The sequence below is a fragment of the Athene cunicularia genome (assembly GCF_003259725.1).
Source record: "Athene cunicularia isolate RWA chromosome 4 unlocalized genomic scaffold, athCun1 chr4_part3, whole genome shotgun sequence".
NCBI lineage: Eukaryota > Metazoa > Chordata > Aves > Strigiformes > Strigidae > Athene > Athene cunicularia.
Window position 1 is genome coordinate 10,392,530 of NW_020799100.1, and position 26,096 is coordinate 10,418,625.

The 26,096-nt window shown below is 42.7% G+C and overlaps 1 protein-coding gene across 1 annotated transcript in view; it reads right to left on the reverse strand.

Annotated features, from left to right (window-relative positions):
* Positions 1-26,096, reverse strand: part of LOC113480156 (pre-mRNA 3'-end-processing factor FIP1-like) — a 30,714-nt gene that overhangs the window by 3,402 nt on the left and 1,216 nt on the right. Inside the window, exons 2-16 of the mRNA XM_026848776.1 lie at positions 26,074-26,092; positions 25,248-25,287; positions 22,213-22,297; positions 20,825-20,931; positions 19,690-19,748; positions 18,493-18,603; positions 15,753-15,883; positions 14,913-15,037; positions 12,738-12,843; positions 11,102-11,300; positions 9,105-9,131; positions 6,595-6,652; positions 4,972-5,027; positions 3,419-3,617; positions 1,312-1,470 (exon numbers count right to left, since the gene is read on the reverse strand). Of these exons, the coding sequence (XP_026704577.1) occupies positions 1,312-1,470; positions 3,419-3,617; positions 4,972-5,027; positions 6,595-6,652; positions 9,105-9,131; positions 11,102-11,300; positions 12,738-12,843; positions 14,913-15,037; positions 15,753-15,883; positions 18,493-18,603; positions 19,690-19,748; positions 20,825-20,931; positions 22,213-22,297; positions 25,248-25,287; positions 26,074-26,092 (1,481 nt within the window). The remainder of the gene's footprint in view (positions 1-1,311; positions 1,471-3,418; positions 3,618-4,971; positions 5,028-6,594; positions 6,653-9,104; positions 9,132-11,101; positions 11,301-12,737; positions 12,844-14,912; positions 15,038-15,752; positions 15,884-18,492; positions 18,604-19,689; positions 19,749-20,824; positions 20,932-22,212; positions 22,298-25,247; positions 25,288-26,073; positions 26,093-26,096) is intronic.

A 26,096-nucleotide genomic window follows, 5' to 3' on the forward strand; every position in this document is an offset into this window, starting at 1 on the left:
CTTAAACAGGCTCAAATCTCAAAGTGCCTCAAGCAGGGACCCTGATATGCACTTGAAATGCCCTTAAATAAAATATTCCTCCATTTGCCTTAGGTAACAAACACTCCCCATCCTACCACTTTGAGCAAGACAGAGCATCTGTGTGTGGTTTGAGGAGCTGAGGAGAAGTCCCCTCATTCCCAGCTCATGCTACAGCCCTGTTCTGTAAATTGAGATCTCAAGCAGATTCTGACACTGATGTGGTGAATTCCATCCTGTTCAGGCAGTCAGGTATCTCACACTAGATTTCAACTCTGAGCAGAGGAAGCTGAGAAATAACCCTTAAAGCTCTTGGCTCATTAGTCTAGTATCAGCTCAGCTTCAATTTGCTTTGTATCCAATTTTGATTACAGTCCTTTCCAAGCCTTTAGCAGTCAGTCCTTCCTTGAAAACTTATTCATCTCCTTAAGGATAAGAACAGCCTTTTGCCTCCAGTCACTATGTAAGAGTTTTTCTGATACAAATTTCAAAATAAGGGTAATTACCAACAGAGCTGATATTAATTTCATCTAAAAGAAGGAAGTTGAAGCACAAAAAATAAAGAGCAAGTCTGCTCAAGTCACTACCAGGATGTGAGCTGACACACCAACAGAGCATTGCCTCACACCAGAGACCAGACTTTGCTAGAAGAATGTTCTCACAGGAAGATCATCTGTAGGAAATACATTTTTTCCAGAAAAGCTGGGATTTTAAGACATCCCGCTCTGCTCCAAAAGTGTTTCACCTTTGTCCAGATCATCACTGAGCTCACTATCAGAAGCACGGGGTGCAGAGCCCTGACCATACAGTGCTCAGCCTCCTGCTCCAAGAGGTAATTTCCAATTCCAGGCTGAAGCAAGCTCTTCTCTTCTGCATGAGAACACGAACTACTGAAAGCTGACACTTCTGTTATGGCTTTGAATTTACTTTGTGTGTCCTTTCTAACAGTGGGAGCTATGCTGTTCAGATGTGATGTTTAGCCCAGGTTAACCTCTCCTTTGTCAACCAGTGCCGCCATTTTGTTGGCAGTGATTCGACATCCTGCCAGCTGCCTTACTGAGAAGGTACAAGCACCAAGGTCTCCTCTCCCTGTTACAGACAGCTCTGCCTCCTGCCCAGGTACATGTGCGAGACTGCTTCCTCTTGCCTGGGCATCATGTCTCAGGATGTTGGCAGGTCACAGGAAGCCAGCATGACCCAGGGTGACAGGTCACTCTGAGAGCATCAGACTTCTTATCTGCTGCTAAGGTGTGTTCCCATCAACAGCCCAGTTCAACCTCAGCCAGTTCTTACCGTCTTGAAGACTTATGCTTGCTGCTCTCCTCTTTGTCTCTGTGCCTGCGCTCTCGGTGACGATCTTCTCGCTCCCTGCTGCGATCTCGACTCCGGCGGTAGTCACGCTCAAAGTCATAGCTGCGCTCTCGGCTGTAGTAGCGGTATCGTTCATCATCACTTAAGAAATGAAAGAAGAAGTGAGGCAGAGGAACACACCACCCATGGACTTGAAAGTCAGGAGCCATGTTTACAGGACTGTAGAATCCCATCCTCACCAACAAAATCTGTCACCTCTTACTCTACCAACAGGCTGAGGTATTTGTTGTGATGCTTCTGAAAAAAACCTGTAACAATAAGCTGCTGCTGATTACTGAACCCAAGCTGCAACCCAATCCCAGTTTCTAACCACAGTGAAATAACTTTCTCCCTTTGCTTATTGCCTAGCTCATAAGCCCAAACAGTTGAGTATCATGGCTTTCTTCTGGCCTCTCAAGGCAAAGGATTTACAAAATTTTTTCTCTAGATTTGCCAAGGGAGTACCTTAGCAGCAGGCACGCAGCCAACATCTCACGGCTTTTGCCCTCACAATCCTTCTGGAATATGTCCAAGACATTTAGCTACCCTGTTCAAAAAAACCAGAAACATGCTCCTCTAACCATTCTGCTTCCCATGGTGCTGGATTTTACCTCACAACACTATTGACCCAGATAACCTGTAATTCTTTTGTGAGTTAGACTAAGGGACTATTTTATTCCCTGTGAGTTAAAAAATGCAAATTGTGAGTATAACTGATGTGGTCTTTCTGCCTGTACCTATCCACCTGCTCAAGGCACCTCATTCAATCCACGTATAGGAGTGTGCATGATGTACCCCAAATTGAGATACATCCCATACTCCCCTTCCTTCTACATCTCATAGTTCTCATGCAAATTCTAAAAGCCAAAATCTAGAGGGTTGACAAATCCCACTGTGGGAAACAATATTCAGGCTGTGAGTGAAAGGAGGTTTGAAATATTATGCTAACACTCACAGAAATAAGCTAGAGAAATAAATGTCCAGTATCAATCACCTGGGAGTGCTCCAAAGGACTCCACTGCACACGGTTAACCTGTCCTGCTTTGGCAAACATGATCTTAGAGGTCAGCATGCTCAAAAGCACCCAGAAATGCTAACAATGTGCTCAGGAGTGCTGATCACAGGACTTAGTTGTGGCATGAACCTGCTCAAGAAGTGTGGGAGTCTGAGCTCTTCAAACTGTAGCACATTTGTGTCTGTTCCATTCCTCCTCTTTGCACCCACAGTGCCCACAAGCTTGTAACGGGAAAAGAAGAGGGGGAAAAAAAAGTGTTGCCCTACTTGCTCACCCCCTGGGCCATGAAGTTCCCTGGCAGGCAGCACCTCTCTGCCAGAAATGCACATTCTGATCATGTTCTGAATTACTATTGCTATTTCTGAGCCTGAAGCTTGCAAAACACTGACACTGCCTGTGACAGAACAAAAAAGTGATGAGTGTAGAAAGAGGCTTTGCAGCCTAGCCTTCATTTTAGCTCTCCAGACCAGCACTGGGAGGCTGAAAGTCTCCTTTCCCCAAGTACTCCCAGTACTGCCTTGCCAGAGATCACATCAGCTCTCACCAAGGTGGGTGGTTGTCTCCCGTGCTGCTTGTAGAAACACCTGGTTAAGGATTAACATTTCATGGTTGACTCCTGGTGAACAGCACTCCTTGGCCCTGAAAGCCTCTACAGGAGAACTGAGTAAAGCATGGGTGGTTTTTCCTTTGATCTAACAGTTACATTTAGAAAACAAGAAGCAGCAGCTTCTATGGCCAGTGTTTCACACAGAAATGTGAAATATCTAGTAAAGAAAGAGGGGCTATGTCATCTACTGGCCTCACATTACAGGTGGGAGAGCAAGCCTAACTGGTTCTGCTGGATTTAAACAAAACACAGACACAGGAAATCAGCCAATGACATTGGCTCCTAGTCTGTCCTCTAGTGATTGATCCAAAGTATCTCTTTCCCAGACATTTCAGAAAATTACAAAACTGGTATAAATCTGTAATCCCAGACCCTGACCTTCTTGTGCTCCAGAGCAAGGCCAGAGCTTCGTATTGGGAAGCACTCACTTGTTGTATTCGCTAGTGGTAGGAGTGCGGTCTCTGTCCCTCTCCCTCTCCCTCTCCCGTTCCCGCTCACGCTCCCTCTCACGTCTCGAGCCGGAGTATTCCCAATGGCTGCTGCTGGAACTGCTTGTGCCTTTGTCCACTGTCGTCACCCAGGGTGTGTGGGATGTGGAGATGGGTGGGTAGCTGATGAAACCTGAATCTGCAGTGAGAGAGCAGAATCCTTGTACATCTGAAGCATTAACAGCAGCCTCTCTGTCCCTCCCTTTCCAAAGACACCCTCTGGAGATACAGCTGAATCCAAGGAGACCACAAGGGCCCAGCTTCAGCCTGGCCCCACTCTCTTTTTACTTTCAGGAGTTTGCCAAGAACATGTGAACACCTTTTCCCTGAGGAAGACGCATGCAAGACCAGGTATTTACAGATGTTGCTGAAAAATCTCTGCAGCCCCTTACACAACACATTACTGCGTGGACTATGCATTCCCCCAACTCCTGCTCTCTGTAGGACCTGCTATATACAGGGCAGGCTACAAGGTCTCCACTGAGAAAAGTTTCAATCCACCCCTCCCAGACATCCTGACTTAGAAGGCCAAGGTGCCTGCGATGCTGAGACACCCTCTCCTGCTGCTGGGCCAGCTGAGCTTAGTCAGCCCTAGGCTCACACTTACAAGGTCTCACTTGTCACCAGGTACCTTCTCACCTAAGAGGTGGCACCTGGGGAGGGCCAGAGGCACCAGCCAGTAATGAAGGATGCCACCTGATGAGCTACCAGTGCTTCCCCATCCAGACACTGGCCTGCTGGGGCCTGCTCAGCTGGACCAGTGAGGTCATACCCCAAAGCAGAACCAGCTGCTGAAAAACTGCACATACAACAGTGCTTCAGGCTCCCGTTTCTTGGCAAGGCCTCACACTGCCCACTCTTCCAACCATCTCCTGCAGAGGTGACAGTGTGGTGCCGCCTGTGACCCAGCTCAGCACAGCCAGGAGGTGCCAATCCAAGTGCTGGTCACTAAGGAAATGAGAGTGATCATGGGCATTGCTGGCAGGGCTGCAACAGGGAAGGAAATCCACCGAATTTCTGGCACTGCCTCTTCTGTTACAAAACAAAGAGACAGATGTCTGCATATGCCTGTAGGCAAAGAAGATGATAAAGTTGGAGAGGAGGGCATTGGAGAGCTCAGGGAGGAGATGCAAAGCTGAAAGTGGGGGAAGAGTGTGAGCAAGTGTGTGTGCCAACAAGCACAAGAGCGTGTTGCTGAGGCACACGGGGAAGCTCCTCTGTTGCTGGGAACCTGCATTGAAAACAGTGATCTGAGGCTTAGCATGCCACTACAAAATTGCATTCACCACTGCTGCAAAACATTCCGTTTTCCAAACACCTTATGGTGTAGTCAAACTCAGCACATGTGTCTAGTGACTGGGATGGTTTGCGGCACAAGCAAGACCATAAAGTTAATTCAAGCATGATGTCCATCAGCTTAAGAAAAGCCTAAACTACCAAATACCTGAGAACAGATATAAGCAGTTTGACAGTTTGTTATCCTCAGTGCTCACCTGCAGAGTTGTAACCAAATGGAGGAGGCTGCCTGTTATTGTAGCTGGCTGGTTGGCTTTGGAGAGAGAGAAAAGGATGCAAGTTACTAACATCAGTGACCCCTTGCAGGTATGTCTGTGCTGCAAGTTTACCCGATTTTTTTCTGAAGGTATGTACAACATCCTCATGGGAAACCGTCATTTCAGTGGATCTCCTTCACTTTACACTGCAACCTATCAGAAATGCATAAAGCTGAAGTTGCTTTGCCACAGCTTCTGAGACAGCTGTAACTAAAGTGCTTGTCCTGCTTTATCCCTCCTTTCGGTATATCAGGCAGGCTACCTGGGCAATACAAAGTACCTGGACAACCTTTACAGAAAATATTTGGAGTAATGTAACATTCTATCAGCTACTTTGAACTAGACCAAAGCACATGCCTAGATTCTATTGACTTCTTCCTGTGTCATGAATGACACATCATAATAAACGCACAAGGGATTCACAGAATGGTTTGGGATGGAAGGAACCATAAAGATCACCTAGTTCCACCCCCCTGACATGGGCAGGGACACCTTCCACTAGCCCAGGTTGCTCCAAGCCCCGTCCAACCTGGCCTTGGACACTGCCAGGGAGGGGGCAGCCACAGCTTCTCTGGGCAACCTGTGCCAGGGCCTCACCACCCTCACAGGGAAGGATTTCTTCCTTATATCTAATCTAAATCTGCCCTCTGTCAGTGTAAACTATTACCTCTCATCCTATCCCTACACTCCCTGATAGAGTGTCCCATCTTTCCTGTAGGCCCCCTTTAAGTACTGGAAGGCCACTATAAGGTCTCCCTGGAGCCTTCTCTTCTGAACAACCCTAACTCTCTCAGCCTGTCCATAGAAGGGAGGTGATCCAGCCCCTGATCATCTCTGTGGCTTCCTCTGGATCTGCTTGATCAGGTCCATGTACTTCTGATGTTGGGGGCCCCAGAGCTGGACACAGCACTGCAGGGGGGGTCTCACAAGAGCAGAGGGAGAGAATCCCCTTCCTTGCCCTGCTGGCCACACTGCTCTGGATGCAGCCCAGGACACGGTTGGCTTTCTGGGCTGTGAGCGCACACTGCTGGCTCACAGTCAGTTTTCCATCCACCAATACCCCCAAGTCCTTCTCCACAGCGCTGCTCTCAATCCACTCCTTGCCCAGCCTGGATCTGTGCTTGGGATTGCCCCGACCCATGGGCAGGACCTTGCCCTTGGGCTTGTTGAACTCCAAAAGGTTTGCACGGTCCCGCCTTTCCAGCCTGTCCAGGTCCCTGTGGATGGCCGATCCCTTCCCTCTAGCGTGTGACCGCACCACACAGCTTGGTGTAGTCATGAACTTGCTGAGGGTGCCTCGACCCCACTGTCCGTGTCACCAACAAAGATGTTAAACAGCACTGGTCCTAACACCAGCCCCTGAGGAATGGCACTTGAACATCGAGCTGTTGACTGCAACGCTCTGAGCGCAACTATCCAGCCATTCCCTACAGACGCTGCTCTCACCCCTCACCCCGATCCAAGACTAGACTAAGAACTACTGTCATTAATTTTAGACCTATTCTCCTCCCCCACTCCCTACAGAGGAGCTGTACCAACGGCTCAGGCCAGGTGTGGTCTTACCCATCCAAGGTTGGAATGAGGAGCGCTGGTGGTGGTGCCAGAGGAGGCGGGAACAACCCTAGAGACAGAAGCGCAAGTCATCACAAAGATCTCACAGTTTGCCATGAGGGAACAAGACTTCATTGCTCTTTACATTTAAACGCACTTAAAGCACCTTTTTACTCCAAACAAGGCCCTCTTTGAAATGGAATAATTTTCCTTCAGGGTTGTATCTCCTACCAAAGCCCTACAGCAGTGTTAGTTCTGTAGGGGTATAGGAAGAAAAATAAAGGAAGAACTACCTTCTATCTTGGCTTATTCATTTTAAATGCAAAATTTATTAAGTAGTAAACGTTAACCCTTACCATTATGTGGAAGACAAAGAAAGCCCGGTTCTTGGGACACAGACACATTGCAACTACAGCAAAGGTTTTATTGCTACATTAATTAAAATGAGGAACTTTGTCTCTTACAAAGTACGTAACAGAATTTACCTGGTTTTGTTTGTTTTTGAAGAAAGTCAATTTTCTGAGCACATATACATGTAAAAATCATGAAAAGACATAGCACCAACGATGCAGAGAGTTGTCTGAAAGGTCTGACACTTTAAAATGGGCCCAATGTCAAACACATAAAGAGTTATTATACAAAAAATCACAAGGCAGTATCTTCAAGAAGGCAGAATTAAGCATAAGTTTATGAAGGCCACTTCTAAAAGTGACATAAGCTTGAAAGCCAAAGTCTTCAACCTTAATCAATTTGAAATCGAGAGGGACGTGCTGACTGCTCTTAAGGGAACTTCTCAAACTTGTCTCCACAGCTACAGGAAACTATTATTTCTATAGGCAATTACTAATGCCAACAAGAACAGACTAACCACCCATTGGGTTGACTTTGCATAAAAAGTCCTCTGTTTATTATTAAACAAAGAAGAGAGCAAACTGTACTTGTACAAAGGCTCGGAGTCATCTGACTAACTGCTGTCATTTACATTGAAGCTAGCAGCTCCAGGTTCCTTTTCAAGTCAATGGAGACTGAGCCAACATAGTCAATGAAACTATGGGACAATTCATCGCCTTTTACTGTGAACACCTAAAATGGGTCAGGAGAACTCTCCCTAGAAGCATCTCCCTGTAAAAAGAGGTAGCCTGAAGTCTCCACCTAACTTAGCAGAGATCTATGCTGCAAACAAGATGGGGGGCACATTTCGCTTTCAGATGCTTCCCTCCCCCCCCTCCTTTTGTTAAGATCTTCCAACAAAATGCAATGCCTAGAGCATTTCAATCACACATGCTCACCAAGTGCAAGTACTTCAAAGTACTACTGTTACAAGGAACTAACTCTAGTGGTGGTGGATCATCATCATCACCACCATAATTAGCAGGTATTCTCCCTTTCCAATCCAGTTACCTGAAGTGGAAGTTCTTTGCCACAGCCTGGCCATTTCAGAGACCTCACCCTTCCCAAACAACTTTAATCTAAATGCACTTGACTAGCAACTGGGTGCTGCAATGTCTACAGTCAAGACCAATTTGCATCCAGTTTCACTACAATATAGTTCTTTTAAATCCAAGCTTATTATGAGCAGGTTCCTTCTAGTACAACAATGAAAACCAGCTCTGTAGTATTAATGTACATTGAAATGAGTAAGAAAATTGACATTTTACAAATACAGGAATTTTCTCAGTACGAGGGACAACCCAGTTAGTGTAGTTTTCCATATTTCCACTTGGGAAGCCCAGGGCAGAGCATGAGTACAAAAGCACGGACACAAAAGCTGCCAATCAAGTCCAACATGTCTGACACATAGTGAGGACAAGCACATCAAGTCCAAAGTCCTTTGGGTGCAGACCTTTTCCAAGTACATGAATCAAATGTAATACAGAGGGAACAGCCTGACTGCATACACCCAGTCACCATCAGCCTTGGATTTTCAGATGTATGGCATCCCCTCAGAACTATCACTTCGAATGGACAAACAGCTAAATTTGTTTTTCCAGTAGAAAAAAACCCAAACATTACAACTAGAGGAAACTTAGTTTTATAGTAGCTCTGAATTAGTGGGGTTCTTAACTTAAGCACAAGGTTAGTTGTTACATTTTTTTATTAGTATTCACCATCTCTTCTACACACCGGGGAGCAGAGGCTTCTGATGGAAATTGCATTTGTTCTGCTCAGTTTCAAACTCCAAATTCCTATACAACGCAGCAATGTGTCAGACTTTTGCTGTGCAAATGCCATAACAAGAACTAAACCATTTCAAATCTAAGTGGCTTTTGCCATCTGAAGTTCTCCATTTCACTTTCTAGATTGGTCTTCAGAAAAAACAAGAGAGTATTAAGAAGCCTTACAGATTATTATTTAGGTCCAGAATATGATAAGCAGCTGGAGTTCAAGGCTGCATTGGAGTTTATTAGCATTAAATTAATTGTTCTTTAAAATGAGTCTTGGCATCATCCTAATTAATGCTCAGACAGGGCCATTGGTGTGTTCAGAATCACTGCTGTTATTAAGAGCAAGTTAACACCTACCTGGAATAGGACCGGGTGGCGGTAGACCTATGGAAATAAACAAGCAAGCAAAACAAGTGAGGACAAGTAAAACACCTCATCTCTGTACCTCAAGATAAACCTAAAAGCACACCTTGAATAATTTTCACATATTTGAGCAAACAGACCAGTAGAAAAAATGGTGCTGCTAAGCAGTAACTAGCCTACAAACTATATTATTTTCCCAAATGATGATCTCTTTATAATTTTAAATGTTGCTGCTCTCTTCACTGGAGAATTCCTTTTTCCAAGTGTTAACACACAACTGATTTGGCCTTCAGAACAACTGAAGAAGCTGGAGAGGAGAAACTGCTGCAGATGTCAGTGTGTTCTTTTGCTTGCTTGTTACTGTTTGTTGTTTGGTTGTTGTGGTTTTGGTTTTTTTTTTTTAATTCAATCACAACTGCATATTGAAATCTGACAACCTGGTTGATAACCAAAAGAAAGAATGAACAATTTATCTTGATTTTGCCAATCATTTTAATGAAAGGCAGTAGGAAAAGCTACCATGGTCCACCAGTGAGTACTGCAGTTATAATCCTCCTCAGATTAAAAGATTTTACTGTATTTTTTGTTCTGTATCTTCTGAATGTGGAGCCAGTGCAAAATATAAGAGTTACTGCACAACATGCTCCTAGTGACTCCTCAGAAGTCCTGCTGCTGGTTTCACAAGGAAAGCCTGAGTACAACCTTCCCTTCAACCTCAATGCACTGTTTAAGGCAGAAGCAACAGGGGCACAGATATGACTCAAACTGGATCAGAAGATGCACAGATTCCATAGGAACTGAGCATGGGAAAATGTGTCTTAGGCAGTGGCCAGTATGTTTGTAAACTTGCACTGAAAAGGGTCAACAGAAAAGCAACTGTCCCCTGGAAAATGCTGCATGAGTATGCTTATTTGGCCTTTTCAGTTGCAAAGTTCATTGTTCTCTCCACTAGTATTGCTCTATTTTTCCTGGTACCCAGAAAGAGTACTCCTGGTATCCACATTGCAGATGCATTAAGAAACTGGAAACCGAGTTATTACATGCACAGAAGAGACAGTGAAACTGTTCTGTACTACGGTGCTCGGGACAACAAAGTATACAAAAGTTAGAAATTTTACCTATGCTATCTCAATAGGCTTAAGGACTCACTCTGTAACTGCAGGGGCAAAGGGCACTCCTGCAGACACAGGACTTATCTCGACAGTGTCTTCTCAAGTGTCAAGTGCTCTTAGCACAGTACAAACCTATCTGGTTATTGGTAAGAGCACACGAATTTGCCAGTGGTGAGGACCGACCACACCCAATGGGCTAGAAACCAGTAGTAAAGACCTCATTTATATTATTTATATTTTGCTTTTAAAATGAAGCACTGTTCCAGTGTCTGCACTGGACATTAGACTCTTGTAGCAGTAAGAATCATCCGGCAGTGACAGCTGGTACAATAAAACGCATAGAAACAAATACAGAAAGATACAAATCTTGGTATCTCAAGGCATAAACCAACCAAGAACTGACCTGGATTAGGAGGAAAGCTGTTTGTTAGAGCTGCTGTTGCAGAATTGCCAGTTCCAGCATCACCGTTGAAATGTCTGGAATTGGTCACAGCCAGATAGGATCCTGAACTAAACAGCCTGATGATCTGACACAGGATAGCCATTCTTATAATTCTTAACATCCTTCACACAAACAGGAACCCATTTCTTCACATTTATCAATAAAGCTAATGGCTTGGTAGCACCCAAAGGTGCTCTCAAGGAAACAAACCCTAGAGTTTGTTCGCAAGGAACAGCTGCCATTTTTTAGGTATTCAAGGACAAATGTTAAGTACGCTGATGGAGACACTGAACAAAGATTGGCCAGGTCTAAGGACCTGGTACTTGATTGCTCAACTGTCCCATAGCATTTAACAATTAAACCTCTGATTTGCTTCAAACCCAGGATGTTCTAACTTGCAGCCTCAGGCTTCCACGTACTGCTGTATGAACACCTACCTGGAGGATGCAGGGGAGGTGGAACAGAAGTAACGGGTGGAGGAGGGTGGAGGAAGTGTGGTGGAGGTGGCCCAGCGAGCGGGGGAGGCGGTGGGCCTGCTGGTGGTGCAAACGGCTGTTGCTGAGGTGGCTGTTGGGGCTGTGATGGCTGCTGGGGCTGCTGTGGGGGTTGTGGCTTACTTCCATGGTCTCCAAGGACCTTAGAAGGCAGAGGAATGAGAAGAGAGCATTTTAATCTCTGCTCCTGCAGCTGGGACCTCACTGTGTTGGCATAAAGTAGGCATAGCACCAAAAGTGGCACTGTGATACCTGGAAAGACCGAGCTGTGCTATACTGGGGGGCAACCTCTTCTGAGGAGGAAGGAAGGGTGATCAAAGCACTCAATATGCTTAGCAAGGTATCTTCCCTTATGCAAAACAGCAGCGAGTCTAGATTCTAGCTGTATTCACAACTGTGCAGGACAGTTGACATTTCAGTGTTATGAACAACTTCTATTTACAGGAACTGCCACTGTTGGAAGCTTCAGATTAAAAACTGCCATATTTGAGGGTGACACAGTAGTGCTTTTTTCTTAAACTCAATTTATCTTTCCTGAAGGCAGCAAGAGGCCAAATTCTGCTCTAGATTATGCTCATGTAGGTCGAAGGAAGACTGGATTCACATTTGTCAGACAAGAGCAGGTCACCTACCCACTATTGCTGAAGGAATGATCAATACAGAGATACCAGAATGACCTGGAAATACAGATATCAATGCCTGTAAGTGGGAGGAACTACAACTATTTCCCAGCAAATTCTTTCTCTCAGGCAAACTCTTTTTTGGACCATTGTTGGCAAAATTTGGAAAACTGACCACTAAAAAAAATAAACAGACCACAAACACACATGTAAAAACAAAACCAGGAATTATGTCTAGACAGGGGAAAGGTTTCATATTTGGTTTGGTTGGGTTTTTTTTGTGAGTTAGGAGTGGTTGGTAAGAGAAAAGCAGTTAAGAGAAGTTCTTGGCAGATGGTCTTCAAACACTACACATCATGTAGCACCTTCCTACCTAGAAGCCAACCAGAACATTACGGTCACACACTGGACATGCAAGGTCAGAACTGTGTCCAGTTTTAAAGCCAGACTTTTATTTCTTATAAAGGACAAGATCCAGTAACAGAGGCCCACCCTAAGTCTGAAGTGTAGGCTGCATCTAATGATGCTTAGACCAAATGTTACTTCAAAGTAAAAACAAACACAAGCCCCAAGTAGGAGTCCTCCCCTGCAGAACTGGGGCTTCCAACCCGACAGTGAAGGGGAAGGGAATAATCCACGTAAGAGCCTCCCAGCTCACACCCCAATGAATACTGCAGGAGAGCTGATAAGAAAAGAAACTGGGGCCTTACCATTTAGGTGGGGAGGCTAGTCTTTAAAGGATGATCCCTAGCTCCTAGCAAGATAAAGCTTTTAACAACAGAAGTTAATTCAACCTGCAGAAGGGACTGATACATGCATACGCCTCACCTCAACAGGGCTCATGTACTAGCTACTGATTTGCAGTGACGTGAGAGGTCACGAATTCACTGACATTTGCACAGGGTTCACTAGAAGTGCAATAAAATCAGAAAATTGTCAAGACACTGCAAAACATTTACCTGGATTGGGTTTTCCTCGGAGGCATGCTTATCACGTCGTCTTCCTTCTACTCTCCGAATTGTGCCTGCCTGGCCACCAATCACATCAATTGTCCCACCCAGCTTCCTGGTACAAAGCAGATGCATCTTTTTAGGCAAAAAGACATGAGAAGGACCAGTTTTTCCCACTATTAGACAAATTCTCTTGTACATTCTTTTCCACCAGCAAACATCTCTAGAGGCAGCACTCACATCGGACAAGAGGTGAATGAGAAGCCCTTTTTCATTTTTTGAGCAATTGTAGCTCTTCTTGCAAAGGTAAGTTATGTCTCTCTGCCCAGAAACATGATCCAAAGAATCACCATGTACAGGTTAATAACACTGATTGCACACTCTGGTTCAGAGCTGAAATCCTTTACTCACTCTCCAGATTTGAATAATGATTCCCAGATCAGGCTCAGAGAAAGGAGAGAATATTTATCAGAAGCCTTTAATGTTATCAGCCCAGATTTTTCCTACTTTCTGTCCAATATTCCAAGTGTTGCTGATAACACTGAGCTATTTACAGGTCAGATTCTCAGACACTTTCTAGCTCACCTCCCTGAGGTCTACTCTATTTCTATTAAAGTCAAAAGTTTTGCCACTGCCTTCAATGAAGTTAAGGCTAGATCCTTGAAAAAAAAAAACCACAACACATCAATGTAGCCAAGAAACCGTGCTGTCTATGCACCAGTGGAAATCAGTCACAGAACCTACAATTTTCCATGTTCTTTTATCTCCATACCCAGGTCACTCTTAGGGGGAGAACATTTTTATAGGAGCTCGTTGTAACGTCACAAGTAAAGGTTTGTCAGAGAGAGAAGCGCTCACAAGTGAGTTTAAGAATCCCTCATCCTATATTCATGCAACAATTGATTTGTGCAAGTATGGCCTTAGACATGCCTTTCTAAAGTTAAGACAGGAAAATGTCAGCAATTTTCCAAGTCAGATGGCAGAATTTTCTCAGTAGGAAAAAAGTGGTTATAAAAATGCTTGCTAGTTGGAGAGAAAGTTCACAGTTCTCTCATTGAAGTCTGCTCACTTTAAGAAAAAAAACCCAAACAACTCATTACTAAGACCATGGTTCTGATGCTACTACAGTGTATGAAGATACTTGTTCTGGTCCTGACCAAAAGCTCTGCTACAGGAACAGAATCTTCTGTGTCAGTATTTTCAAAACCAGACTGCAAGTTAAAATGGACAAAAATACTGTATAGTTACAATAGCATCAGCTTATCTTGCGGTGGTGTAAATTTTCAAAAACATCATGAGATACGCTAAGAAATGGAAACAAACCTGATTGCATTTGATGCACTATGAAGGGGGGCAGAAATGCTACCAAAGTGCTTATATGTAAACAGACAAACGAGAGTTTTAAAGCTTAAACCTGAAGCACATACTTGTTTCCCAGAAAAATTGGAAAGTTGGAATGCAAGACTGATTTCTGCAAAACAGGTGTGCAAAAGATGTAATGTGAATAAAGTGATAGAAACATCCAGATCCCAAAAGTCTGGCTCTTCTGGTTTCACATAGCTTTGTTTTTCTGAAGCTTTTGATAAAAACTCATCAACCTCATAAATCAAAGCAGTTTTCCCAGCAGTGGCTGCCAATCAAAACGACTCAACTGTTTTGCTTTGTCCAGCCTTGCGGATCCTCTTTCTCATTGGAGAGAATAACTAATCAGCACACATCGAGAAGTGTAGCATACAGGTTCAGAAACCAATAGCTCCTCTTATCAGCTGCCAAACATGTAATCCACTTCCACTTAAGGAGGCAAAGATTAACATCGTGGGAGTAAGAATAAGCCAAGTAAGCACAAGCAGTCAGCAGTATAAACCCTGAAAGCTGAGGTATTTGCCTTGGTTTTTTTCACTCCCAGAAATGTGTCCCTTCAGCTGCGAGACAGGTTTCCCTCTCTGTGTGGCACTATACTGACAATATTGCCAAGAGACAGAAATGTGTAGGTAGGGGTTGCACAACCCCCAGGAGGGCACCGCTGAAGACGATCTTTAATGAGTGACCACAGTGGCTTCCTATAAAGTTTAAAAGCTTCTTCTGTTTCAAGCTTGAGGAGATTCAGATGTGGCCCAGGTGGATCCCAGCTACTCCTATGAAGAACATCGTGCACCCAGGCTTTATGTCTGCATCATCTCTTACCTATTAGGAGGTGGCCCAGCCTTCATGCGTCCTCCCACCAGAGCCAAGAAGTCTGTTTTGAATTCTGTTTTGATTATGTTGTTTTCCACTTCTTTTTCAGCATTTCCTGTTCTTCCTTGCTGAACCTATGGAAGGCAATATGTAACACACAGGTTTGATGCCCTTACTTTCAACTGAATGTAGCAAGAGAGATTAGCCCTCAGCAAAGGAAAAGAGCTCCCTTGAGAAACAATCACAGGGCTCTTGCAAACAAACAACCTATTCTCCAGTCAAGGCAACAGACACTTCTGTAAACTGCTGTCCACTCTCTCCTGTCAGAAGTCCAGAAGTCTCACATCCTTTTTCATGTAGTCCTTAACTCAAAATTGGAAGTAACAATACTTGCTGTATTGACTCTTTGGCTGAAGTTCTGATTAACAGATGTTGGCCATCTGGTAGACTTCTGATGGTCAAAGCAGTCTCCAAACACAAAAGGCAGCCACACAATTGTAACAGTCAACAGCAACAAGCAAAACAGTCCTGGATGCCCAGCTCCCCTCTCTACACCTCTCACATCCACAGGATCTTCCAACCAGACCCCCCTATAGCTGGGCAGCCTCACAGTCAACTGGAAATTCACTTGCTACTGTAGTGGCTCAGCCCTGCTAGGCAGCTGGAACTGTTTGCTCCATAGAGAAAAGATTTTTTGTAAAGAAATCTAATCTTTAAAGATTGTATTTCTCATCACTGAAAGGAACACAGAACAGTTAAAGTACTTTCTGCTCTTATACTCTCATCTATGTGATTACAAAAACAAGTCCCAGTTTTATGGTAGCCATATGCAGGAGTAATGTCCCCTACCGTGATCTTATTTTCAGTGCTGATGGGAGGAGCAGGATCCAGCCCAAGCTGAAGCCGTCGCTGCTTTTCACAATAAGCTTTCCATGTTTCTTCATTGAATCCATAATTAAAGTAATCAGAAAGATCAGCACCTGACAAAGGGAGTAGCAGTTAACACCAGGATTCAAGCAGACTTGCATTCTCAAATTGTCCTTTAACTGCTTAAATGAAGAGTTAAGAAAACAAAAATCTTCTAGAGAGCACAGCTTACTCTCCATTTCATTTTGTCAGAAAGTTGCTGTGTACCACAGTGAAGATGGCTGCATCTTTCAGTGGGAGGGGGACTACAGCCTGAACAGCAGTGGGACAGTTTGGGACATAAAATACAGCACGTATGCAGGCTATTAAAAGCGATGGTTGCAAGCATTTATTCACCAACTGGATTTTTTCAGAGTGGTATCTTACAATTGTCCAAATGAGCCGAGTCCTGGGGAGAGCACAGGAATGACAGTTCCAGCTACCACCACAAAAATGGCATGATGCCACAGACCATTTTTCTTGGCAGAGCTAAGCCAACACATTCCGCTCCTGACCATCACTACCTTTGCTGTTTCGAGAAGAGATTCTGGGACTCACCCATTTTGTGAAACAGGGCTAAAGTGGAAGTTTTTTATTGATACATCTCAGACCACACAAGTAATTACAGTTCAGTCATGATCCTAACTACAGCCTCCCAAGATTATCTTTCTTGACAGTCTTCTGTGAAAAGTGTCAATTCAGCATGAGCACTTCTGAGTAAGAGAGGTGGCCACAAACTGCTTGCCAAGAAAATGTAGATGCAGAGGGACAAACAGCTGCAACTAACTCTTTAGGGCATACCTCATAACTGGAAGCACTACAAAGCAACTCCGAGCCCTGCTGAGGCATCCCTCAAACATCTCTCTCGCAAAGGTATTCCTAGACAGATCAATTCTAAAACAAGGAGCCAATACATAAGGGCTAAGCAAAGGACTTTGACCATGCTGAGCTTGGATCTATACAACAAGGTTTAAGTTTATCTTCTAGGTAGGTCGCCCTTCCTGTTGTACCACCCAAATATGCAGATTGCACCAACACAGACTCAGCAACATGACATCTACATTATCTGTTTTATCAGCCTATATTTCAGCCCTCTATCAGTTCTTCCACACCATATTTCTTCTTCCTCTCACTCACTTAGACACCAACTTGTGAACAATTAAAAGGATATAAACCTGAAAGGCTGTTGAGTAACAAGCTACTTGTCCTCTAAAATAAACTCACAGGTTATGAGCCTCTCCCGACACCTTCCTTCTATATGTACTTCAACACTGTTTTAAGGCTATCTGGCTTCATTTTGGTCCAGGGATGTCAGCATGACCACAACAATTTCCATGCTTCATCTCTGAACTTCACTTCATTGTTTCCTTCTAACTTATTTTCTTCCTAGCCCACTTTCTCACTTCACAATCAACAGAAAATCCCCTGCAGAAGAAAGGCTTAAGTTTTCTGTTACATCTGTACTTATTCATCACAGAGTGATTCAGTGCTGGTCTGATACCATGACACATCAATTTAATTATCAGCACTGTTATGTACTCAGATGCCCTTCATTTCAGGTTGGCAAGAGGTACCAAAACCACACCACAGACCACCTTATAAAAGCACTACTTACTTTGCACAGCAATATTTCTGAAAGATAAATAAAGTACAGGTGCTGGTGGGGAAAAGAATTATTTCTGAGAAGAGGCAAGTGGATTTTTTGCTTCAGTTAACATTTCCATCATAGCACGTTTTACAAGTGTAGCACAGCAGATTTGGATCTCTTGGGTTCCTTCATTTACTTCCATATCAAAGTCAAATGAAAACCAGAAGTTTATTTGTAGCATCCTACAGCTGTCACACAAGAGTCGCTTCAGCGTAGAAATCTCCCCAACACTAATCAGGAAGACAAAAGAGCCCATATACATTTTAAAACATGCTGTGCAAAGTACTATTTGTCTCGACACAGTCTAGATAATATCGTCCAGAAGAAATAAGTGGGGACTGCTCACTCACAGTTACACACCTAAGGGCAGAATCTAGCAAAGAATTAGGCAATGCAGCTTTTCTAAAAGAAAAATCCCAGGCTTTCTTGTGAGAACAGACAGAGTTTTCTTTCCTTTTATTCAATTGTTTGCAGCAGGAGAGTTCAGCACAAGAAGATGGCTTTCCTATTGTGACACGGGTTCGCATGGTAACTCCCACCACCGCTGCCCTCTGCAAGGGGTACCTTCCCACAGAAACATGGACCCAAATGAGAAGAGTACATGGGGGTGACTGAGCTTGGCCATGGTGAGACAGAATAAGCAAGCTGCTGCACATGAAAAGGAGACCACACATCATCAACAGCCAAATCTTGATCCTACTCAATTGACTCTAAGGCAAACAAATGTTATTGTACTGATATCAGTGTAATATTTTCTGGAACTAGGGAATTAATAAAACAGAACATTAAAAAAAAAGTTGTTCCCCTTAGGAAAGTTAATAGAGTAAATGCAACCCCTTTTTAGGTAGAAGCATGGCTTCATCAATCATTAAATGTCACTGATTGTCTAGACAGGCATCAGAGGCTGAGCAATACATATTGTCCCAACTTCCCTGTTCCCTGGCAGCAATAAATGGACAGAAATTAAATGTGAAATTAAAGAGAGACAACTAAAACTGCAGAAAATATTTACCACAAGAAACTGTGAGGCCCCACCTGGTTTCCTCCACGGCTTATCTTCAAATGAATCTAAATCCACTTCAATAACAGGCAATCCATTTATATTCCCTGCAGCATCTAAGTCAATACCTTTGGGCTGCAGCTTGGCTTTGGAGAAAGAGAAACTGTTACTACTTTTAACGCGATGTCTTTAATCCACTAATTTGCTGAGTGAATTACTCCAGTCAAAAATAAAGCACTACTGTGAATTCATCTGACTTTATAGCACATAGGGAACGACAATCAATTTTTTAATAAAAATTATTTCAGTCATTCTATAAATAAACAGCCAGGGTGTACAGCCCTTGCAGTTGAACAGCAGAGAAGCAAATTCAACCCAGACTTGTACTACAGAGAAACACAGTAAATTGTTAGAGCATGCAAGAAATTTACCCCAATGAAAAACATTTATTTTTCTCCCCAGGCAAAATACTTATTTTTCCCTCCCAAGATACACACATTTTCTCATAAAAAGAAACTTTCAGTATCAGTCTAAGTGGACCGTGTACTAACTGGAGACAGTAAAAATCTGTCAGGTACAGAATCTTCAAGGGTAATTTGTTCTTATTTTCTCAATCAGAAGATAAGTCATTTGCAGAATGAAACTAATGGAAGGAGGCATATGAAGTCTATGAAAGCATGGTCTCACATGTGAAGAAGGACAGAATCCAAGTCTCAATATACAGTATAAACTAAACTGAATGGTGCGGAAGATTTCATCTGCAGAAATATGCACAGCGGATACTCAAGGCCAGTTTGTTTCTCTCAGTATCTTGCACTGCAAGTAGCTCAGTATACTGACCACAGAGTTAAAGTTCTTCTCTAGGCAATTAGACTGGCTCCAGTGCAACAATATAGTTTAGAAATATTCTGTTTTGGTTTGGATTTGTTTTGTTTTGGTTTGTTTTTTTTTCACTACAGAAGTAACAATCAATGTATTTTTTTTTCTAGTTTAAATAGAATAATAATCAGCTGATGCAGTGATGGGTAATTAAATCATTCCATTGCACACTGGACCCTCAGACTGTCCTAGGAGTGCTTATCTTTAGGAAACACACTTATTATTCCTACTTTAAAAAGCTGCACTAATTTTATATCCTTCCAAACTGAGACCAAGATTTGTAGCTGCTGCAACTGTCACTGCCAGATAAGTGAAATATTGCAAAAGGTGAAGGATAAAAATAACAGCAATACCTGAAGCAGATGCTCCATAGCCTCTACCCGTTTTTAAGTTTAGATTCATAGGAGTTCCCCTATATATGGAAAAGAATCACTACGTTGGTATTTGAACAAATTACTTGGTTGAAGATTTTCACACAAAATATATTCAAACCCTGACATCCTTTAGAAGACACTTAATTCACTTGGGTTTATTCATGCCTTGCTACAATTTTTGGTACTAAGTCTCAACACCTTAAAAATGAGATTCTTTCACCATGTAAGTTCCTCTAACCCTACAGAAACCCAGCAAACATACTTGCTGACCAACAACAGAAGAGAACACAAGAGAACTGTCTTGAACATGAAGGGAGAAGTTCTTTCAGAGAGTGGTAGTTACCATTCTGTCCAGAAACATACTTAGTAGTTAAATGGAACTGAAGAACATGGAAATAATAGCTGCACACAGATCACAGAATGAAGAGAGAAATGTAGAGGCAAATTTTGAAAAGGATGTCTGCACAATCTAGTGAGCTGTTAACAGATGGAGCATTGCTATTCAGAGTGATGCACTGAAACCACCTCTAAAAGAAAGAAATTATCCATGAAGTGGAAAAATTAGAATATGCTGCAAAGCACATGTAAGACATTCACTTTATAGAGAGGCTGTTAGCAGCAAGCAAAAACACTGCTTTATTATTTTTATTCAATGCAAATTATGTAGAATTTTAAGTCAGTGACATAATTTCCTGGTTTGCCAATCCAGCCTCACCATTTCTAAATCAATAAAAAACCCAGACAGCTGAAAAATCAGTAAATTCACAGTTTATGTAAATTCTTATCAATTCAGATTTTGGTTTTTGAAGTTTTCACAGATGATGAGTTAAATTTAACTTCCCACCATTGATTTTGCCTGATGAAGCACAGTAATTATTTGGTTAATTTTCCAACAGCAGACCCATGAATTATCATTCCTATTTTATAGACAGATTCTTCAACAAGCAACTGCAGGACAGAGCTGCCCATCAGCTTCTAATCCCATTTCAGGGTTCTAGCCATTACTCCCATGTCTCCTAGAAGACAGATCAGCTCTCATCCCCACTTTCAATCCCAAACAACATGCCAGAGCTACCTCAGATCACAAACTGACACCTTAACCAGCAATACATACATGTATGATGGTGCTCCTGTTTTAATGTTGCCAATAGTAACTTTCACATCATCGTCATCACTGTCGCTATCACTGTCATCTTCATCATCTTCACCACTTGGAAGGGCCTAGCAACAATGAAAGCACAAAGGAGGTCATTAATACATAAAACTGATAAATTCCCTGGGACAGTAAGCCAAATCTTACAAAGCTTGTATGATGGAAGCCTATTGGACAGAATGGTTCTGATATAAAGACATAACTTTCTACCGCACTCCAAGGATATACAAAGCTGTCTCTGGAGGCAAAAACCATGGAAGCACCCAGCCTTCAACATAAATGGATAGGTGCCCACAAAGAAACTGTTACGTCCTTTGAAGAAGTGACCCTACAAGAAAATCAAGATGAAATTTCTGAAAGTGGGGAAGATTTAGCTTGGTTCTAAGATTTTCATCATGTCCCACAGTTCCTCTCCCCTACACTTTTTGAAAGAGCAAGGGTTTACTGACACATCTCCTTCACCAGATCCATGGTGAAAGTATACAATCACAAATAAAAATCATGAAAATACATTCACGAAGCTTCATTTAGGAACCTTGAAGCAAATATACTCTCACCACGATTTCTGCAGTAGGAAGCTGCTGAGGAGCTCAGTTTGGCTTATTTGCCAGAATCAGTCCACAGCTCACTTAACTTTACAGCTGCCAATTCAACTCCAGTGACACGCCACTGCTGGGGCACAAAAGCAAAGGAAGCCTTCCAGATATCCAGCAGTGCAGTTGTGCAAGACGCACAAGCTGAATTAATACCTCACCACTACAAAAGAGCATGAGGAAGGTGTTCCTAACCCTCATTCCTTTTCCAGCGCACACAGGTTTGTCAGAACTGTGTGTGAGCCCTCTTGACAGACCACAGTGGCAGAAAACAAACCTGTAAAAAAGACTAGAGGAAGAGGGGTGTGGAGAAGCAAACTGCCTCCTCCTCCTCTTTCAACCCTGAGTCACTAGAATGAATTCTAGGTCTGAGCCCAAATCAAAAGTGATTCCCAGCACTTTGGGCTTTCTATCCCTGTGTTTCCAACTATTACTGACCCTCGAGAAGTCATGCTAAACATTGAGCTGGAGGTAACATCGTGTTCTGCTTTTCCTGCCAGACTGCAGCATCAAAGGCCCACATCTGTCTCTTGGGCAAGGATAAGCAGTACTTAGATGAGGGTTCACTACCCAGAGTAGGCTGTGAAGAGAAGCCTGTTGCTGTAGTCAGCATTGGGAATTGACTACCAGTACACTCCTACAACACAAACGTAATGTATTAGGCAGTACCAGCATCTTTACATTTACATCTTTTTATCTATGAGTATTGATAGGCACAAAAATAACTATGTCTACCATTTGCAGCAGAACACGTACGTGTTGTGACATCTCTCGGTCTTCATTGCTGACAGGCCGGTTCTCCTGAGGAGCATCTTGCAAAGGATGAGAAGATTCTGCATGTCTAGTAAATGTGACAGATAAAAGAAAGTGGAGAAACCCAATCTAGAGGTTCACCTATAAACATTTTTAAAGCATTCATCCAGGTGACTTTCATATAATGGCTTTATTCATGTACTGTGTTTATTCTGCTGGCAGTTAGCTCAACTATACAACAAAAAATTAATCATCCTTGCTTGGCTTTCCTTTCACTGGAAAGAACTAGTTTAGCACTTCCAGAGAGCGCCCAGCAAACAGCCAAACACCACTCAATAGCTAATATATGAGGCAGATGTAGTAGCTTTCAGCTTTGGTCCAGCACAACCACAACTGATAGGAATAAGACCATTAGAATCAAAATTTCACCTTGTCCTTAAGAATGCTAATAATTATACATATATTTAGTAAGCAGCAAGGGCATCTGTCCCGTAGAAATTAAGGAAAAAGTGATTTTAGTGTTTCTACAAATAGCTTACATTAACGAGTAGTTAAAATTCAAAGAAGAAAAGACAGATAATTATCCAGCTAATCTTCTCATTCATTACCAATTAGTCCTAATGCAACAACAGGCAGGTTCAGATTTATCTCCAATTAAAGAGTTCCTACAAATGTTAACATTGTTTATTGCATTAGCCAAGCAAGAAAGTCAAGTTGGTATACACATGCTAGAAAAGAGTATGATAAGTGTTACAAAACTAAAATACAAACAGAGATGATTTTTCTCTAATGTCATAGGTAAAACCTAGTAGAACTTCAAAATAATTCTGGCTTTTCAAAAGAGACCAGGCCCAGTCAACTCAATTCTCCACCAGTACTTTGTGGAGACATTGCTATTAAGTTAAAACCCGGTGTCGGATAATAAACATACACAAGATTTTCTTTAAAAGGAAATGTACGTAACACCTAACAGAATCCAAACACTGGTCAGATTAAAGCCATTTCAGAGGCAGCAGGAAAGGAGGCACCAAACAAGGAAGCCAAAAGATCACACTAACACAACTCAGAAAGCATTACTGAGCATAAAAAAAGACCAAACGAACAAGAACAATTTGAGCAGTTACTGAAGCTCCCATCTTAGAAAAGTCCCATATACAAAGAAATTCAACAATCAAGCCAAGATCAAAAAGAAGGGATGAAGGTTCAGCAGCTAACCAAGGAAGCATAGGTCCCATTTTTGCCAAGTTCCTGAGGTGACAGCTGAAGACACTTCAAGTTATAAAAAGCAGCCAAGATGTCTAGGGGAAAATCAGCCTCTCAAAGTATTTCAAAGCTGCAGACATAGGCTATTATATAAGGATCAAAAGAGGTACCACTGGAGAAAATCTCACAGATGGCTCTGAAACCTTTTGTCTGTCAGATCCAAGCAACTCATAACATTGACCTCAACCCCAGAATTTTAAGAATCCAAGATGACTGAATTAAGGAAGAGTGACAAGTATTACCTTCAGCTTCAAGTCACATGAAGTATCTGTGGGTGTGCATTAAAATTTATGAATTGGAGTTCAATAAACATTTACTAAGTAACAGTCATTCCCTAACCTGTTTGCTTCCCAGGAATGACCAATCTGACAGGTCCACAGCCATCATCTGCATGCAAAAAAATGTTGCAGCTATTTAATCTCTCCAGAATGCCAACATAACCCCGTGCACTGCCGATGTAACAGCATCCTGCACAGACTGCTGGTATTTAATGCATCCTTTAGGCTAAGGAATGATAACGGATACTGCATCCCAAACTACACTGATTTCTGCTTCATGGGTAGAGACAAGTACTCTAGACAAGCCAGTAATGTATCCCTGGAGCTGCAGCCTTTGACAATATAGCAAACAAAGAGTCATTTTTCTTAAACCACCCCACAGCTCTTCATTTAGAAAGACTCTCATTGTGCAACAAAGAAAATTTAAAAAAAAGGAGGAAAATAAAGGAGAGCTAGCATGACCACTAATACTTTTCCTTCACACATCTTGCAGTTATTGGAGACAGCTGCTGGAAATTCAAACTTTTAATTCTGCTTATAAAGTAAAATTACATTCAGATAAAAGTAGCAAGGAACAACAGAAATTTACTGCTAACTTGTTTAAACCTATCTAAACTAAAAGTTGTTTATTCTCTCAAAGCTCATTTGATGTTTTTAGGTACCAATTTACCAATTCTGCCTAAAACTTGTTTTTGAAAAGCTTTCATATTCCCTAAGCACAGGATACTTACTACAGAAGTAGGACAGTATCCGTACCAAACTCAGAACTTCCAGATACTGAATACACAATTACTTTAAAGGACAATAAATAATAAGTTGAACCTTTGAAGGTGCTGAGCACAGCTAAGTCCAGTGAAGATCAAGTCTTCTGGAAACCATGTTACATTTAAAAACAGCAAATAGATAATACTTCTGCTGAAAGAAAACTCTTCTGGTGCAAAACACGCTGCTACAAATATAGTGCAGTTATGATCAAGGACAGACAATACTTTCCATACACAGAAAGCAAAACTGATCATTGAGTTATCCCCAGTGTTTTTATCTGAAAGTCTTACCCAAACCACTGCTTCATAGATTTCAGGTAATTTCCTCATGCCAAGATTTTAATCTAGGTTCAAGGTTTTTAGCTTTTCCAGGCTAAAGCACAGGCCACAGTTTTACCAATGCCAGGCCAGCACAAAGGCTGACCCTTTTTCCAAGGAAATTAAAGTGGAAAACAGATCTTATTTGAAACTAATTGAGGAGGGTGAAATAAGGGGTTAAAAGTTGGTTTTAAGTCAAATCAGTTGCCTCATCCAGTTCACCTTCCAAATCCATAAATGTTGTGCCAGTCCAAGTGTGGTGGCTGGGGATGACCCCATGGGATGGGAAAAGAAGCTGCTGTTTCTGGCAACAGTGATGGCCTAAAGCATTCATGAAGCTATGCTTAACACAGCTTCATCTTCTTTGCAGTATGTATTATATGCAGTATAATGAATAAACAGCCTCTGGACTCACCCAGAAATTGGTCCATCTTCTTGCTTACCAGTGGTGTCATCTGCAAATACAATAATAAAAAATTATTCAAGTGAAAGAAAAAATGCTAAATCTAAACATAAAATGTGTTGCAGCTACAGAAACACCTAGTAGTGCCAGAGCACTATAACCCAAATGTTCTCTTTTCAGAGTTCAACTAGAAATGGAGCAACTAAAAAAAAACCAACCCAAACAAAACCTATCTGCAGATGTGAAGTCTCACACCACAGCAACATACCACAGTATTACACATTCAAAATACATATCCAAAGCAGGACTCCGAGCAGGAGTAAAGGCAAACATCATGTAAGTAACTGCAGTCAACTATGAAGATCTTTATAAAGACTTTTAACATGCTAGGGAAGAATGATGGGAAGTCTACGGAGGACGAAGACGTTTAAATAAAGTCCTATACTTTTTCGTAGACACACACACACACACCCCCCAGTTGCCTCTTAACCCAGAGGTTCACCTGCATCAATGAGATTAATAAAATTAGGATGATTAGGAAACTGAAAGTGCAACAAAGCATCACGTTAACCTCTTTGCAACACGGCGTTATTGTTAAAAGGACAATAACACAACCACACACGCCCCCCCAAACCCCAAAACCAGAGCAACTGAAGCGCCTGGCCCCAGAGGGAGGCTCGCCCGGGGGGCAAATAGGGACCTCCCATCCCCCCATCGCGGGGAAGGCCCGTCAGGCGGGGTCGGTGGAGGTGCTGGGGGACGGCCGGGTGCTTTGCGTTGCCCCCCACCCCGGGCCGGGGCGAGGCCTGGCTGCGCGGCCGGGGGCGGTGGTACCTACCCCCGTAGAGCCAGTGCTCCTCA